At 47.6% G+C, this 16,864-nt stretch overlaps 1 protein-coding gene across 1 annotated transcript in view; it reads left to right on the top strand.

Annotated features, from left to right (window-relative positions):
- The window catches only part of TG (thyroglobulin), a 241,234-nt gene that overhangs the window by 67,608 nt on the left and 156,762 nt on the right, over window positions 1-16,864 (top strand). Inside the window, exons 27-32 of the mRNA XM_088022877.1 lie at window positions 452-616; window positions 8,587-8,652; window positions 10,533-10,613; window positions 12,408-12,545; window positions 13,495-13,671; window positions 15,002-15,113. Coding sequence (XP_087879003.1) covers window positions 452-616; window positions 8,587-8,652; window positions 10,533-10,613; window positions 12,408-12,545; window positions 13,495-13,671; window positions 15,002-15,113 — 739 coding nt within the window. The remainder of the gene's footprint in view (window positions 1-451; window positions 617-8,586; window positions 8,653-10,532; window positions 10,614-12,407; window positions 12,546-13,494; window positions 13,672-15,001; window positions 15,114-16,864) is intronic.

Here is a 16,864-nt window from a genome sequence, read left to right as displayed (position 1 = left end):
TGTGTGTGTGTGTGAGAGAGAGAGAGAGAAAGAGAAGAGAGACAGAAGCTTCTGTTTATTTGCTTGAAGCCTCAAAAAGATCACTCTTTGGGATGGGGGTAAAGAATGAGGGCAGAGGACTCTGACACTAAGACCCCCAGTGGTATTGAAGACACCGTTGCTACTGACCCATGAAGAAGGGCTCTAATGGAGGAGGAAAGGTTCCGCAGGGCCGGCATGGGGGTGGCCCTCCCTTTGGGAATTTGCCACTGTGACAAGTGCAGGACTATCAGGGAAGAGGAACACAGTTGAAAACCAGGCTCCTGAGTTCCAGTGCCCATCCCTGTGTGCTCCCAAGGCATCGTTACCTGTCCCCATCCTCCAAGCCTCTCAGGGCACAGACGTGAGTCCCTAAAAGGGCCCTCCTTGTTCTTCATCACATCAACCTCTCCTCTCTCTCATGACCCTGCAGGTCCCATCATCTGTGGGTTGCTGAGCTCCCCCGACGTCCTGCTTTGCAATGTCAAGGACTGGAGGGACCCTGCTAAAGCCCAGGCTAATGCCACATGTCCTGGTGTGACGTACGACCAGGGGAGCCACCGGGTGACATTGCGTCTGGGAGGCCAGGAGTTCCAGAGTAAGTCTCTGCCTTCTGCCTGACTTCTTTCAAAATGCATTTTTCTCACCAGCAAGGTCTGCCATCCCTCTCCTAGGAGCCCTCTCTAAGGAGAGACCTTACCCTAAGAGAGTTACAATTCTGAAAAGAAATTGTACCAAAGATGTACATAAAACCCAACCAGAGCATCTCAGCAGCTCTCTCAAGGCTGCAGGTTGGCTGGAGGGAGGCCGGCTCAGCTGCGCAGCACAGCTGTGGCAGGTGGTCCCAACTACACAGCCCCTGCTGCTTACGGGTGGCACAAGGGGCTCTGTGCCCCACCACATGGGCTCTGTTGACAGAAATAACCATTCAGCTTGCTCCATCCTCCTCTTTCAGAAGTTCTTCCAGCATTTTCCACAAACGTATAAGCATTAGATCTAGAAGTTACTCTGAGATCATCTGCCCACCCCCACATTTTACAGGGACGGGCATTAGCACATGAGACCCCCCAGTGAGCAGTCAGATCTCCTCTCTGCCTCCCCCTGCCCCGTCCCCTCAGTAGGTCTCCATCAGGGAAGGCCCCTGGGCTGAGGACTGACCACACTGGCACGACTCCTTGTGGTCAGGACCAGTGGGCTCAGCATCCCCAGAAGCTCATTAGAAATATGGATTCTCAGGTCCCACCCCAGACCCGCAGGGTGGCCCCAGGGATCTGTTCAAACAAGCTGTCTGGAGAATGCTATGCCTACTGAGTTTGAGAAGTTTGAGAAGCACTGACTAGGTGACCTGGCAGTTTCCTTCCAACCTGAAAAGTCCGAGTTTATGGTGAGAACTGGACTGGGGATCACTCACTCCCGGTTCCTCTGTGAGGCTGGCCGAAGCCTGGCTCCATCCTGCCTCCTCTCTGTTTTTCTGCCAGCACAGGGTTCCAACCCACCCTCTGCGCTGGGAGGGGTGAAAGCAGTGCAGGTGTCAGCCAGACAGGGCAGGGAAGGGGACTAAGGGGGGTGAGGGTGTCAAAGAGCCCTTGGAGGCTTCCTGTCTTTAGGAGACATTGGTCCTTCAAGAGTTGGCAGCCACTATCTCCTGCCTCTAGAAGTTTGCAAGACCTACTTCTCAGTGTAAGGCAGCTCTCAGTGTTCTGACGGCCGAGAGCTCAATGTCACGTCCCCCAATGGCCCTCCCTGACTACCCTGCCGAGCTTAATGCTTCCTCCACCAGAGAGCTTCACACATGTTCTGTGAATTGCTCTGATAGGCAGGGAGGCGGGCAGGGTGGTGGGCAGGGGTGTGGGCAGGGCCCTGACAGCGTGCCTTTGCCTGTCCACTGTTCTCAGTTGCCCGCTGGGACTGTGCCTGTGCTGCTGAATCCCAGGTTTGGATGCCGGTTGTGTGACCTGGACGGGGTCAGGAAATATCTTCAGGCCTCATTGCTTGTCTATAGAAGGGGGTAGCGAGAGGACCCGTGTCCCCAGGGCTGTGGTGAGGTGGCAGGAGGGAGTGGTGATTACCATAGACATGTCTCCCATTGTGCTTTTTATGGGGCAGCCCCTGCTGTAAGGCCCCAGCCAGGGCTCGCGCGCATTCCCCCAACACAGTGCCTGGAGGGAGAGGAACTGCTTTCAATTCTCCCCATTTTACAGCTGAAGACACTGAGGTACACTGAAAATGAAGTCTTCTTAAGGGCTCCGAGCTTCCCAGGGGAAGGACTGGGACCCGAGCCCAGGCAATATGGCTCCAGAGCTGATATTCTTACCTGCTCCTCTCTACAGGCACTTACAGATAATACGTCTGTTTGAGAGGAACTCTGTAGGGGGCCTGACACATAGTATTAATGTTAGATAATATTATTATCATATTTTGACTTTGTCATAATCTTTTGTTATTTTTAAGAACTGGACCCGTGTCTTAATAATTTCTGGATTCACACCATCCAGCATGAAACCTGGCGTAGAGAATATATATAATATCTGTGGAATGAATATTTACCAAAGCCTGGACAAAAAATATTGTCTAACTAGGTGGAATTCCATGAGGCTTAGTGTTTTTGGGGGGTAAATAAAATCAAATCGCTTATTTACGTGATGGATAGTAAACATATGGTATCCATTATTCTGAGAGGTAGCCCCGGGTGAAAACAAGCATTTGCAGAAAGATGTACGATATACTCATGGGCAATAAACCCAGAGCGAATTGCTTCACATGGAGCACGTGCTTGGTATGTGCCTAAAAATAAAGAATGTGTCCTTGTCTGGCCTCCCTGAGAAGGAGTGATTACCAAATGACTTTTGAAGTCTTGGGTTGTTTTTCTTCCAATGCCCTGTGTATAGGTGTATATTTTAGGGTATGGACAAAGCTTTAAGAAAGGTACCCTTTGATGGGGATTTCAGGCACTCCAAAGTATATCCATGGTGTTCCAAATTGGGGGTTGCCTTATACACAGACTGACCAGGAGGCCCTCTCCAACTGGGAACAATAGGGCACGATTGTTCTCTGCCACAGTAATAGGTCACTCTTCAAGTACAATGAGTCCCTGGGAGAAGAAATGTGGTTTAAATTCTTACTAAAATGTGAATAGCTGATAGACTCCCTTTTCTAACAATAGATATTGATAGAGAAAAAGTGGAGTGAGGATCCCATGGATCTAGACAGCTTCAGGGAGGCCACAAAATGGATCAAAAGCACATGGGAAGGATCTAAGGACAACAATGATAAACTCTGTCTGTCACAGCCTCTGCCTTCCCATTTAGCCATTGGTTAGATGCTCATTAAAATATGGACTCTGGAATCAGACCCCGAATTCAAATTCCAGTGTGAATGCTTACTCCTCGTATGACCTTTCTGGGCCTTGGCCTTCCCAGTTATAAAATGTAGATAATGATGACTTCGGATCCTTGGGAGGTTAGAAGGATTGAAGGAGGAATGTGTGGTGAAACATTGGGAGTGATGCCGGGAGCAAGGTGGGCACTCTGTAGATGCTGGAGATTATGGAGCAGTGGCCTGCAATGAAAATCCTGGAGGTGATTTCTTCTTTTCTCCTCCAGCTCTGTGGCCTTGCTCGAAGCACTTCACCTCTTTAAGCTTCAGGGTCTTCATCTGTAAAATGGGGGCACACTTTTTTACATATTAGAGAATGAAGTGCTAACATGCTCTATGGGCTGTAGTTTAAGGCATGGTATCTGAACCGCAAGTCCCTGCTCCCCTGACAGCACATCCCACAGAGGCATCCTGTAGGACTTCCAATCTGGACATCCCCTTTCATTGATCAGCTCACCGGCACTCTGAGAGTCTGGTCCAACAGGTGGCCTGGCTAACGGAGAATTAGCATTTATGTACAAAGTGTAAGTGAATTGATTGCCATTTGTAGGAAATTGCAACTCAACAGAATACACTAAATTCAAACAGGAAGCACATCAGTATCCATTTTGCATTTTACAAAACACTTTCACCCCCTTGGGCTCACCAGTCCTTTTGATGCTTGAGTGAGGCAGCTGGTTACATCACAGTTTTACCCGGGAGAGTGCAGTTCCAAGCTGTGATGTGTCGTACTTAAAGAAACTGTCTTTGCATGAAGTGCAATCGCTGGGACCTAAACCTTATGCTCTGGAGACCAGGGCTGTCAATGGATGCTCTCCCCCACCCCAACCCATGGTGCCACTTGCTTGTATAACTTGTGTTGTCCCAGCAAATTCAGGAGTCCAGTAATGGACATCCTTCTGGGCTCACTTTGCTCCAGACATTGGGTCATTAATGTCGGTGACTTACATGTTCTACTTCAAGGATTTTCAAGGGCTGTGCAGAGAAGGAGACAAAAGGCCCTGGGAACGCGGGAAGGTCGGGGGTGAGTTGCGGAGGTGGGCTGGGTGGGCATGAACAGCCTTAGAGGAGGGAGTTGTTGGGCTCACTTGTCCGTCACTAGTCCCGAGAGCTTGCTGAGTGTGGGCGCCAGGCCAAGAACTGAGGTGCAGACAGGGAGGAGTGGTCTCTGTGTTGGAAGGAGCTCGAAGGTTAGCTGGGGTGACAGGAAAGATTATTGACGTACAGTGGGCCCTGTTTGCCCGTCTTAGTGGACTGACGAAGGTTCATGGGAACTCAGAATTCCCTTTTTGTGCCTTTTTCCTTGTTTGTTAAGCCAACCAAATATCAGCTCAGAGCAAACAAATATACCCACAAACAAACAACCCTACAAATCCCCCGGGGGCCATTTTATCCCATACGAAGACCCAGTGCTTTTCTTGGTTGTGAGGTTTCTCTTTCCCATCATCAGATTTCTGTTTAAATATTACTCTCAAGAGAGGAATCCACCCAGAGTCTGTGTCTCCCAAATTGCCAATGGGCATCTCTGGATGTTTCAACTATTTGGTGCTGGCTGGATCCATCTTCCCATTTCTAAGGGAAAAGGCTTAGAAGGCTCTGGAACTGCTTATGTCTTCTTTCTCACAATGTCCTGAAGTGCAAATGAATGAAAAATAGGCAGATTAAATGTCCCTTACTGCCCATAGGGACTTAACATTTGACAGGAAAAACAGGCCTTGGTGGAACACTCCTGGGTTTGTTCTGAATCCCAGAGGCTTCATGCTTTGGGCAATGGTGAGGCTCAGGCTGATGGCTGGCGTCCTCTTCATAGGAGGCTGTTTTGTATCAGCGCTTGTCATCGTCTTGGGGTGCTGGGAGCTAGGTGGAGAAACTTACAATGCCTCTGGGATGCTCACTGTCTCCAAATGCATTTGGAGTAGATGTCTGATGGGCAGCTACAAATAGGATGACCCTATTATAGTTATTTATAATAGCTGTCATGTGCTTTGCACTAAGCAGAGCCTGAGACAAGGATTCAGGAATGCAGTTTATTAGGAAGGCAAGGAATAGAAAGTGGACTCTGAAACCCGGGCTTTCTAGTTTGGGATGCTGCCCACTCCCAGGCTGTAGATTCAAACTAACCATCCTAGACACAGCGCATGACCTCTGCAGAAGTGTCCTGAAGTAAGTTAAGACCACAAGACACCCACCAACCTTCAGGAATCAGGCTCCGTGCCAAACCCCAAAACTTCTAAATGTGTATGTGTTCCTGCTGCCTTGATTATGGAGAGAGAGGTAATGAGTCAGAGCGTGGAGGCCTGTTTGGGTCACAGGGATGCTCTAACTCAGCTGTCATGGAAGGAATGGCACAAATGTCTGGACAGGCCAAACGTTTTACCTTAAAATATTGCTCAGCAGGGAAGAGGCAGAATCACGTTTGCTTCTGTTCTACGCACCTCCTCACAATCGACAATGTTGAGCCAGGGAAGTTTTGGGGAACAGAGGGACGCTTTGGGGGTCTACATTAGGAAAGCTGACATGGTGGCCAGCCTTCCTGTGCTTGGGAAGGTAATGCTCTATGTTTGCTTGGCGGGCCCTGAGTATCGTTGATTACTCTGTTTTCCTCATTCATTCCTCTTTGCGCTCATTAATGTGCTGAACGCCAGTTCTGCAGCAGGGATTATGCCAGCTGTTGGTGATATAAAGAGGAATAAGTCCCCATTCCTGAAGTGTGAAAGCTCTAGTACATTCAGTGGACAGTTACAGTCAAGTATGAGATTAAAGACAGAGGTGCCTGCTGAGTGTGTTGTGCAAATCTAGAGGAAGGGCACAGAACCCAGCCAGAGGGTTCATGGGGGCCTTCTAGAAGGAGGTGGTGCCGGTGCTGATTCTTAAAGAATGAATAGAGAGGTTAACCAAGTGAAAGGGGATGAGAGTTCTCGAGTGCAGTGATGCAGAAGGCTGGAAGCACTCATTAGGTGGAAGTGGAAAGATGGGCCCCTTGGAAACAGCACGTAGCTGTTCACACTGCCAAGAACCAGGTCCCAGGGAAGTGAATTCCGAAATGTGTGGTAGCTATTGCAGGACTGGAGGGAGGCTCGCCTTTGGGGAGGATACCCTGGTGCTGTGTGGCTGGGGAGGTAGGAGGGAGTCAAGGGAACCAGTGGTCCTCGGTTTCAGTCTTAGATTTGAGAGCAATAAAGCACCCTAGAATTAAGATGTTGTTTCCCCTACTTCTACAGGATAAAAAAGAATCCTAATGCATAGCCTAAACTATTTGGAAAATTTTACTTTATTTATTTATTGTATTTACATCTATGTTACCAAAAGGATATCTATATATATCTGTAGATCTACATCCATCATCCATCATCTAGCTAGCTATCCCTCCATCCTTTTGAAGAGTCAGTATACCAAATAGATTGGGGTGTAAAAATATTTAAGAAACAAATTCTCCAATTTCCCTTGGGGCAAGGTCCAAAGTCCCCTCACCTGCCCTTCATCATAAGCAAATGTGATCAAGAAAGGTGACAGAAGCAGAGCAGATTGAGCAGATGGCCCCCTGCTCTGTGCTGGTGTCGGAAAGTATACGGTGGGCTCCTCTGTAAGGTGTATAATGAGTTTCAAAGTTTCAGAGATCCAAGTCTAGATCTCCCAGATATCATAGGTTTTAATTTCCCCTAATTTTTACAAGTGGCATCCACCCTCTGAGGAGGGCAAGAAGAGAATAATGAGTAGGTTTTTTAAGGAAACGTGTAATCCCAACAGTGGGCAGTGTGAGATGTCCTGGAATTGTTGTTTACTCCCATTTTAGAAATAAAACCAAATGGAAATGCAGCTCAATATTTTTGGCTCACCCCCTGGCATAGAGCATGGTCATTCTTGTAAGGGGGGCTCATGACTTTAATAGCTGAGTTTTCCAAATCTTTCACTGATTAATTAAACCTTTTTAAACCTCCTTAAACACCTCTCTAAACGCAAGAAGCTTTACATATGTTTGCTATTTTGGATGGACAGAATTCTAAAATAGGTTATCCTGTCTTTAGCGTGGTGCTTAAGAGCATGGGATATAGAGCGAAGCAAGTGGGATTTGAATTCTGGCATTAGCCTCTCTGGATTTTGATCTGCACCTGGAAATTAGGGACAAAAACACCTACCTATGAGGTTTAAATGAAGCAATATCTGAAAGGTGCTCATCATAGTATTGGACAAATGGCAATGACTTAATAATAATTGATTATAATAATACATGGTTCTTGGGGCACCTGGGTGGCTCAGTTGTTTAAGTGTCTGCCTTCGGCTCAGGTCATGATCCCAGGGTCCTGGGAGCAAGCCCCGCATCGGGCTCCCTGCTCGGCAGGAAGCCTGCTTCTCCCTCTCTCACTCCCCCTGCTTGTGTTCCCTCTTTTGATGTGTCTCTGTCTGTCAAATAAATAAATAAAATATTAAAAAAAATAATACATGGTTCTTAATGATAATTAACACAATGTGGTTATTTCTTGACTTCTCAGGTTGTGAACCATATGTTTCCTGCCATGTGTGGGGTCATTGGCCTCCAGAATCTGTGCTTTCTGAGCTCTTTTCCCAGCCTTTCATAGCGCAGGGGGATTGGCAGGATCTTAGGGCTGAGCAGAGGCCAGAGAGGCAAACACAACCATCAAGGCAAAGCCAGTCTTGTCTGGATGATTCTGGAGAAGTGTAGTTTGGCAGAAAGGAAAACTGAATAATATTAGTAATGAATCTAATAATGGCAGCTACCCATCATAGGGTGCGTCTCCAATGTTGAGGGCTACAGAAGATGGTTTACGCCATTCCCACGCTCACACTTATCGTCCCCATTTGCCCACAAGGCAAGAGTCTCAGAGGGCTTACTTGGACAATTAACATAGCACCCGAGTGTCTACAGGCTTGGTTCTCTTTCGGCCAATCCCCAGTTGCTTCAGTGACTCCCTCACGGTTTCCAGGCCCCTCCCCACGCTAATCTCTTGGGTGCCCTGTGCGAGACACCCAGGGCCTGACCAGCTCTGGTTTTGTACCAGGGATCCGGAAGACAGCTCCACGATGCTCTCTTTTGGGGGCATGCACCTTGATAGGAAACAGAGTTCTCAGGCTGGGAGGGGGCCCGTGTGGGAGAGGTGGGTCAGCATGGCCGTGGTGGGTCCACGTGAGAACAAGCACACTCAAGCTCATGAAAATAAACATCTGTCTTTGCAGTTCCAACAGCCGTGGAAGGATCTCTGGACACCGTTACCAGCTTCCAGCAGGTTTATCTCTGGAAAGGTGAGCTGTGGGGCGGAGGGGGTGAGCAGGGCACGGATTACACCAGACTTTCTGGCCCCACCTCTCGTTCATGGGGGCACTCAGCTCCGCGGAGAGAAAACAGTAGAGATTTGCTTTCCAAATGAGTGCTCTGTGTGGCATAGAAGGGCCTGATTCTCATCAGATAAGATGCCAAGCCCCAGAAGAAACATGAAAAGTGTAGAAGCCCCAGAAAGGAAGGGGGAAGGAAGCATGACTTCCTGTGAGATCAGGTTTGCTGACCCCGAGCTGTCCTTGTTATGGGGCAGGAGCTCTGAGGCCACTGCAGGCCAGGGAGACATTTCTCCAGTAGACTCGGCCACAGGGCTCACTCCCTCTGAGGTCAGGGTGAGGGGATGTGTTCCCCCATGGTGGTGACATGACCCCTGCTTAGAGGTGGTGCCCCTGCCTGTGCGCGGGGCAGCCTGGGGCTCCAGATAAAAACCACATTCAGCGTCTCCTTTCTGCTTTGTTTGTCCTCCTCGGAATTTGCTGAGCATTGACCAAGTGCCTACTCCGAGAGGGGACCGTGCAAGGCATTTGGGATGAGTCTGAGTAGGATGGGATGAAAGAGATGGGCAAGGCACAGCCTTCACCTGTGGGGAGTTCCAGCCTCAGGAGGCAGCAGGTGCAGCGGACCCGTACAAGCCCTGGCTTGTCCCATGGGGCTAGTGGGAGGATGAGGACAGATCCCGGCCCACATCATTTCCCTCCTCTTCCCGGGATCCCTCCTCACCTTTGTTGGGTGCCCACAGAGACACTGGTGGCCCTGTTTCTGTGCCTGTGAAGGGAGATAGTGGGAAGGAGCACAGAGCGTGGGGTGGAGTCACTGGGTGTGATTTCTGGTTGCATTACTCACTGCCTTGCGGCCTCATGCACATCAGTTATACCCTCCCAGCCCTGTCTCCTCACGGGCAGCAGGACAATAAGAGCACTTGCCCGCACAGAGCTCTGTGAGCTCGGGCAAGGTGGTGCCGTGCCTAGTGCATCCTAGCTGCTAACTCACGCTGGTGGAGGCGAGGATGGATGGAGGGCATGAGGAAGAAGGAGGAAGAAAAGGAGGGACAGGAGAAAAAGAAAATGAGGGTGCCCACCATATTCTCATTTTCAAGTGATTTAATGAGATTATACACTTCTTTTCTCATTTGGCCTCCTTATAAGGTGGCTATATAAGGGGATGGCATTTTATTCATTTTGCAGACAAGAACAACCAGGCGTGGAGAGGTTCGGTGAAATGCCCCCTAGGTTCCTGGGGGCTCCAAGGACCCAGACTCTGGCTCCAAGTTCATTGCTTCCTAGTTATCAAACATTTCTGACAAATAATGCTGCTAGCTGGCGAAGAATTAGGATATTTGCCGCCCTGAGCAGAAGCAGGCTTGTCTGATGCCCTGTTCTCCCCATAGGCTCACTCTGTTTTCATGGAAGACAAGTTCCCAACTTAGAGATTTTATTTAATTTTTTCGAATTCTAATTCATCTACTTTCCACCTGTATATTCGGGGATAAGTTACTTCATCTTTACACATCTCTGTTTTCTCAAGAGTAAATGACAGTCTCACTCCTTACCTTCACAGGGCGTTGTAAAGACCAATATTTATGAACACATTTTGTTAGTTTTTTGATGAATCATTTCAATACCGAGGACAATAATGATTCTATTAATGAGAGGTTGACTGATGTTCCATAAAAGGCCAAAGAGCATAGGTCTCTGCTACTGGATTTGTTCCAGATCCTGTCTTGGGCACCTGGATATGGGCTGTGAGGATTTCCCACATTGCCATTTTCTTGACAAGAGGAATACCTCCCTTTTCCCACCCCAACAGAACAACAACAATCTTTTTTTTTTTTTTTTTTCCTTCCTAGATTCTGACATGGGGTCCCGGTCTGAGTCTCTGGGATGTAGAAGAGATATGGAACCCAGGCCAGACTCTCCAGCAGAAACAGGTACCAGCCCCAAACCTTTTTCTATACTTGGGTGCCTGGCTGTGGAGATAAGAGGGTGATGCCAAGCATCTGATCCGTGCAGAGCCCCATTAGCATCCCTGCACGCTGCAGCCAGGGCCTTCCCTCTCAGCTTTTAACCCAGTTATTCACTTCACAAATGCGGACAGCTCCTCAGAGGGGAGACTGGCACAGAAAGTAAAGTGAAATCATGGCAGAATCATCATTGCTCCTGGAAAAGAAAACGACCATAACCACAAAACCCAGCAAAAACTATTCAAGAGCAAGCTTCCGCTGACTGTGGTCGGGGAGTGTAAACGAAATGTACAGATTCTGGAATGGTTTCGTGAGTGAGATTTCTAGAGAGTCTTGAGAAAGGGTCATTTTACTCCATGGAATAATCCCTACATTATGGATGTGTGTAATCCATCCAGGGAACACTAGGGAGGTGTTCCAGGCAAGAGGAATGGCATGTGCAAGGTCTCCAAGGACAGAGTGTGATTGAAGGAACTTCAAGTTTGCCTTTAAGCCTCTTGTGTTCTTTCCTTTTCTTTTTTCTTTTGTTTTCTTTTCTTTTCTTTCCTACTCTGCTGTCTTAACAGGTGATCTGTGCTTTCCTACCTTGTGCCAGGCATCAGGAAGCACAGAGACAGGCATGCAAACTGTCCACTGGACAATCATGTGAAGTGCAAGAACCCAAGGGCCTGGGGTGGTCCAGAGGAGGGGCAGCAACATGGTCTCTGGGGTCTCACCCAGGGCTATCTGGCCTTGGCAGATGTTAGTAAAGCTTTTATCTCCTTTGACAATTTTTGTTGGTGAAAAAGTTCAGTCTTCCGGCGCCTGCTCTCCAGAGCATGGAAATTGGGCTCCTGGGGAGATGCTCAAGCCCAGGGCAGGTCCATATGGCATGTAATGCTCTAGTCCCTCAGCACTGGTGAGCCTCTTTATAGAGCTACAGAACATCAGAGCCAGAGGGAACAGCACTGACCTTAAAGTATAAGAGGACTAGGTAGGTGAGGAAGGGGGTGAGCACAGACAGCAGTCCTGGGGTAGCAAGCAGTGTGGCAAGGCTTTGGGAGTGTAAGTTGAGCAACTGGAGATAAAGCTTAAAATTCAGGTAGAGCGTGGACCAAGAAGAAAGCTTAGACTTCTGTCCTGTGGGCAGCAGGGCACCCAGAAAGAGCCTTCAGCCAGCGATCATGGCACATGAATATACAAGGAGAGACTAAGGGATAGTCAAGTTGGAGCTTTCAGGTGGGGCAGAGCAGAGTTGAAAGTTGTCAGCACAGAAGAAGGCTGCCATTTGGGAGAGAGATAGGACTTCTGCATGGCTTCAAACGATAGGAGCATCAGTGGTTCAAAGTGATGGATTTGGCCCCACAACTTCCTAATGGTGGAGTGGGGTGCTGTGTTCAGCCCAGACATGTCACGTAGGGCTCTGGGGGCATCGGCCAGATATCCTGTGGGAGAAAGCCCTGCCTTGGGTGAAAAATTGAACCAAATGGCTCCCAAGGTTTCTTCCAAACTAAGATTCTAAGATTTTGCAACTCTATAATTTTTAGGACCTTCTGAAACCTTCTGAACCCTTCCTGCCTGGCTAGACTCCCGGCCCTATGGCCTCCAGACCTGCCCTGGCTTCACACAGCCTTAAAAACAAGTGTGTGCATGTGTGTCCGTGTGTGTGTATGAGAGAGAGCGAGACACACACACACAGTTGGGGGTAGAAGGTGGGGGACAGAGGGAGAGACTCATCATAGAGATAAAGCAAAGGAAGTTGACTCTCTCCTTCCTTTTTAGATTTGACGACAGAACTTTTCTCCCCTGTGGACCTTAACCAAGTCATTGTCAATGGAAACCGATCCCTGCCCATCCAGCAGCACTGGCTTTTCAAACACTTGTTTTCACCTCAGCAAGCAAACCTGTGGTGCCTGTCTCGTAAGTATCCTCAGACCTCATTCTTCCTCTTCTAGATCCTCTGGTCAGGCAACACAGACCAAGTTTAACAATTCTTGATAAATAAATATGATGAAACTCAATAGCATAACTCAGGGATCACGTCAGTTTTGTACCATCAATAATATAGGAGAAAGATAAGACATAACCTATATCTTCAAGAAGCTTATGGTATAGATCATCTCTACTCTATTCCCAGAACCTATCATCCACTCATCCATCCACCCATCCATCTATACATTCATCCATCATCCATCCTTCCTTCCATCCATCCATTCATCCATCATCCATCCATCCATCCATCATTCACCCATCCATCCATCAATTTATCTGTCATCCATCATCCATCCATCCATCCATCCATCCATCCATCCTTTACCCAATAGGCATGTGCTATGTTTAGCACATGCTATGTTCTAAACCTTGTGTTTGACCTTGGGGATGAGAAAACAAAAGAAGATGAATTAACTATGACCTCTCCCTGTGAGGGAGCTACCATATACCAGTGGAAAAGTCTGACATGGGAGTGGGAGCAGGGGAGATCATTCACAGAGTTCACAAAGTTTTTACAGTCCTGTGGCCTCTGGTCTGAAGATCCCAACTGCCCCTGAGATGTTCCTGGATAGATCCAGTGGAATTTTGCCTTGTCTCCTCCTGTATTTCTGTGTGTACAGCTCACTCTTCACCTTCTTAGGCTTTGCCTTTATTCAGAGTCACGTGGACTCACTGTTTGATGCACAATCCTCTCCCCAGCTAGCAGAATCCCAGTATTTTTTGGGGGGGGCTTCCAGACTTGGTATTTTCAACTGTCCTGGGCCTCTGTCCCCCAAGGAGGAATCCCTACCAGGCATTGCTTCCTGGTAGGTCCTATGAAGTTTCCTTTCCTTCAGGCCTCCCAAGCACTAAAACCCATTGCTCTCTTGCCTTGCAGGCTGTATCCAAGAGCCCTCTTTCTGTCAGCTGGTGGAGATAAAAGACAGTGCACCCTTGTATTTCACCTGCACCCTCTACCCAGAGGCCCAGGTGTGTGACGATGTCATGGAGTCCAATCCCAAGGGCTGCAGACTGATCCTACCCCACAGGCCAAAGACCCTGTTGCGGAAGAAAGGTGAGTGCTTGGTGGGATATGCACAAACTGCATTTCCAGTGGGCTGCTGGCTCTGTGGTTTTAGAAATATCCAGGTTAGCTTATTCTTCTTTTTTAAAATTAAAGTTACTCATGCTCCTTGTAGCAATGTGAAGCCATTTAGAAACACATGAAGCTGACGATAGAGAATAATCCTGTTCTGCACTCCCACTCCTTAATAAAAGTCACTCTTAATGCATGTATCAGTTAAAATTCCATTTGGCTCTATATTACAGAAAATACCAACAGTGGCTTTAACAAGATAGCACTTGATTTGTTTCCTCAGAGGACATTAATGCTGCTGTTTTTTTGGGGGGTGGGGGGAGGGAGTGTCTTTTTCCCCTTGTGCAGCCTCCATTTCTTCCAAGATGTTATCATTCTTCAATTTCTGTTCTATCTGTGCTGGATATTCTCAGATATCTGGTGACCCTTGATTTTACACTCAAATATAAGAAAAGTGTCCAGAAGCTGATTGGGAGACTTGGAGTATGTGGTGAGAGCTTGCTGACTTGATATTTGCCTGTAGGATAATCTAGTTGGGCCACCCTTTGCGGAGTCCCTCGGGTCATTATTTTTAGGTCCTTCCGGTGCAGGAATCTTACAATATCTGGCCTGGGGCCATGAACCTGGCTGTAATTGGTTTGGATGCCAAATAAGATTGGAAGATGAAAGTCTCAACCTTCACCATGTGGATGAACTTGAAAGAATCCCCTAGTTTCAGTGTGGGACTCCCACCATCAACTCCACTTGGTGCACCCAAGAGATCCTCTCTTTTTTGTCCTCTCCAGAGAGTAAACCTTCCACCTTCTTCTATGGTGGGGAGAGGACACTTGTCTACTATGCAAAAAAGAAGAAGCCATCTGGAGACCTGATTGCTTCTTAAAGAGATTTCCAGCCTACCCTGGTTTAGTCCACCTTCATCCCAATGATGCCAATACTTAAACTTTTGGGGATTCCAGAAGGTGGATGGGGTTGTTTCTTGTTCTTCCCACAGAAAAGTTGAGAATTCAGCTTTCTTGGGTCTACAAAGTCAACTTCTTACACCTCTGTGTGCTTTCTAGATTCCAGAACTTCGTTGCTCCATACCTTCTTCTATTTTCTTTATCCTTGTGGGTGTGAGCCTTTACAAGATTCCCCTTACTGTTATTTCAGTGAGATTTGGGAGGAGAGCAGAGAATAAGTGTGTGAGTTTAATATGCCATCTTTAATTGGAAGCTCTCAATCTGACGTGTACACCCTCATCTTCACGGATTTTCACAGATACAACAAACTTCTCCCTATATAATAGAATTTCTTTCTTTCCCCTGTGTAGTTTTACTGAGAGATAAAGTGAAGAACTTCTACACTCGCTTGCCATTCCAAACACTGACGGGGATTTCCATTAGAAACAAAGTGCCCATGTCTGAAAAATCCATTTCCAATGGGTAAGCTACATCCGTCCCCTCAATTGTTTACTATTAAGATTTTTCTACGTCCATAAAGACAGTGACTTAATCTCAGTTAAAGGCACACACTTAAAAACTGCAAACCTAAAGCAAAGAGTGAAAAGGTCATGAGGAGGTGACCATACCTAAAAACTGTGGCTAAGTTACTGATACGAAACACAAAATTTAGCCCTGAATGTCAAGTCAGCTGACCCAAAAGGGAAACACTGACCCATGTCTTATTAGTTAGTAACAACTATCAAGCACTGTAATTAACTGGATCAGCCAAGTCTTACTGTGCTGTATGCGGAATCTGGAGAGCCGGGTGAACTTTTAACAGGATCACAAATTTATAAGGACTTTTAATTTGACTTATTTTTTTTTTATTTTTTTTAAGTGTGTGAGCTGCCTTTTTAATCTAACTTTTTTTTGACTTATTATTTTTAAAAATATGTTATATTTAGTTCGTTAGCTGTGATTTAGTTGTTTTAATTGAAAGTGACATTTCTGTCAGCCCAGTCTATGGATCTCACCCATCAGAATCACCAAGAGGACTTTTTACAAACCACATTCCTGGGTCCTTCCCTGGACTTACTGAATCAGCATTTCCTGGCGTGGGACTCAAGAATCTGAATTTTCAGTAAGATTCTCCTCCTGGCGATTCTTTTCTAATTTAGAATTTGAGAGGCATTGGTCTATGATCTATTGGTCTATGAAGTGTTATTGATTTATGAAACTGTGTCATGTTGCTAGTGTTGAAGATCTGCTTCTGAAAATGAACTTAAAAAGATGCTACAGGATAGACTGTCTTGAGATTTGGCAGGGCACCACCTGTGATGATGGGACAGGGTTAGAGAAGGAGGGGTGAAACCAGGGATCGGCCTGATCCTGGTGCTGGGGACTCAGAGAAGGGTGGTTCCATGGGAAAGCACCTCCTCCAGGCTGGAGTTTAGCACTGGGCTTCCAAGGAAGGAGAACAAAGTGTTGGGTGGGCTGGTGGGTGGATGGGCAGGACTCTGGGAGAGGGAACCGTGGGGCAAGTGGTCCACAGGCAATCAGGGCAGAGATGCAGTCAGTACTGGAAAAAACTGCCCTGGACATGGAGGGGCATATCCACTGGGATGTGACTTGGGTTCAGGGGCTCCTAAGACAGGGCAGGAGAATTGCAAGAACGAGGCAGGGTCCCCACCCCGAAAAGGAACTGAGGGGTTGAGTGAGCTCTCAGGAGTCAGGAATGAGTGATCAGAATTGGGACACACAATCAGCATGAGAGAAATTAGAACTGAGTCCAGGAGCACTGGCTTGGAGCTGCTATGTTTCTTCAGGACTGGTCCTAGAAGCTGAGGTTGGGGTCTAGCAGCCACACTGAGTTATTAAGGAAAGTAGGTCCTGGGATGGGGCCTGGATGAGCTGACCCAGCAAACAGGGGTACGTTCTTGGAGTGTGCTTAGCCGACATTGCAGAGCGGACATGGAAGGAGGCTGGGTCAGGGGACAAGTGCAGGTCTTTGCCAACAGACGCCTGGCTGGGTCACTCCAACCATACGCCCATGGAATCCCCCATTTCTGAATATGCCTTCCCTACCACCTCTTCCTTTTCCCAGAGCCCAAAGCTGGACTTTCTCCCAATCTGAAAGGATTGTAGGGGCACATTCAGGATGCTAGATGAGCTTGGCTTAGAGACTGACACATAACAGGCAGAGAATAAATGCTTGATGGATGAATGAACCAATAAATGAAGGAGGAAAGAGT

Source organism: Eumetopias jubatus, unplaced genomic scaffold (genome assembly GCF_037043125.1).
Source record: "Eumetopias jubatus isolate StellerSeaLion01/CBP00866 unplaced genomic scaffold, mEumJub1_p1.0 scaffold_4, whole genome shotgun sequence".
Taxonomy (NCBI): Eukaryota; Metazoa; Chordata; class Mammalia; order Carnivora; family Otariidae; genus Eumetopias; species Eumetopias jubatus.
The sequence above is the reverse complement of the archived record's forward strand: the minus strand, read 5'-3'. Positions and strand labels throughout refer to the sequence as shown.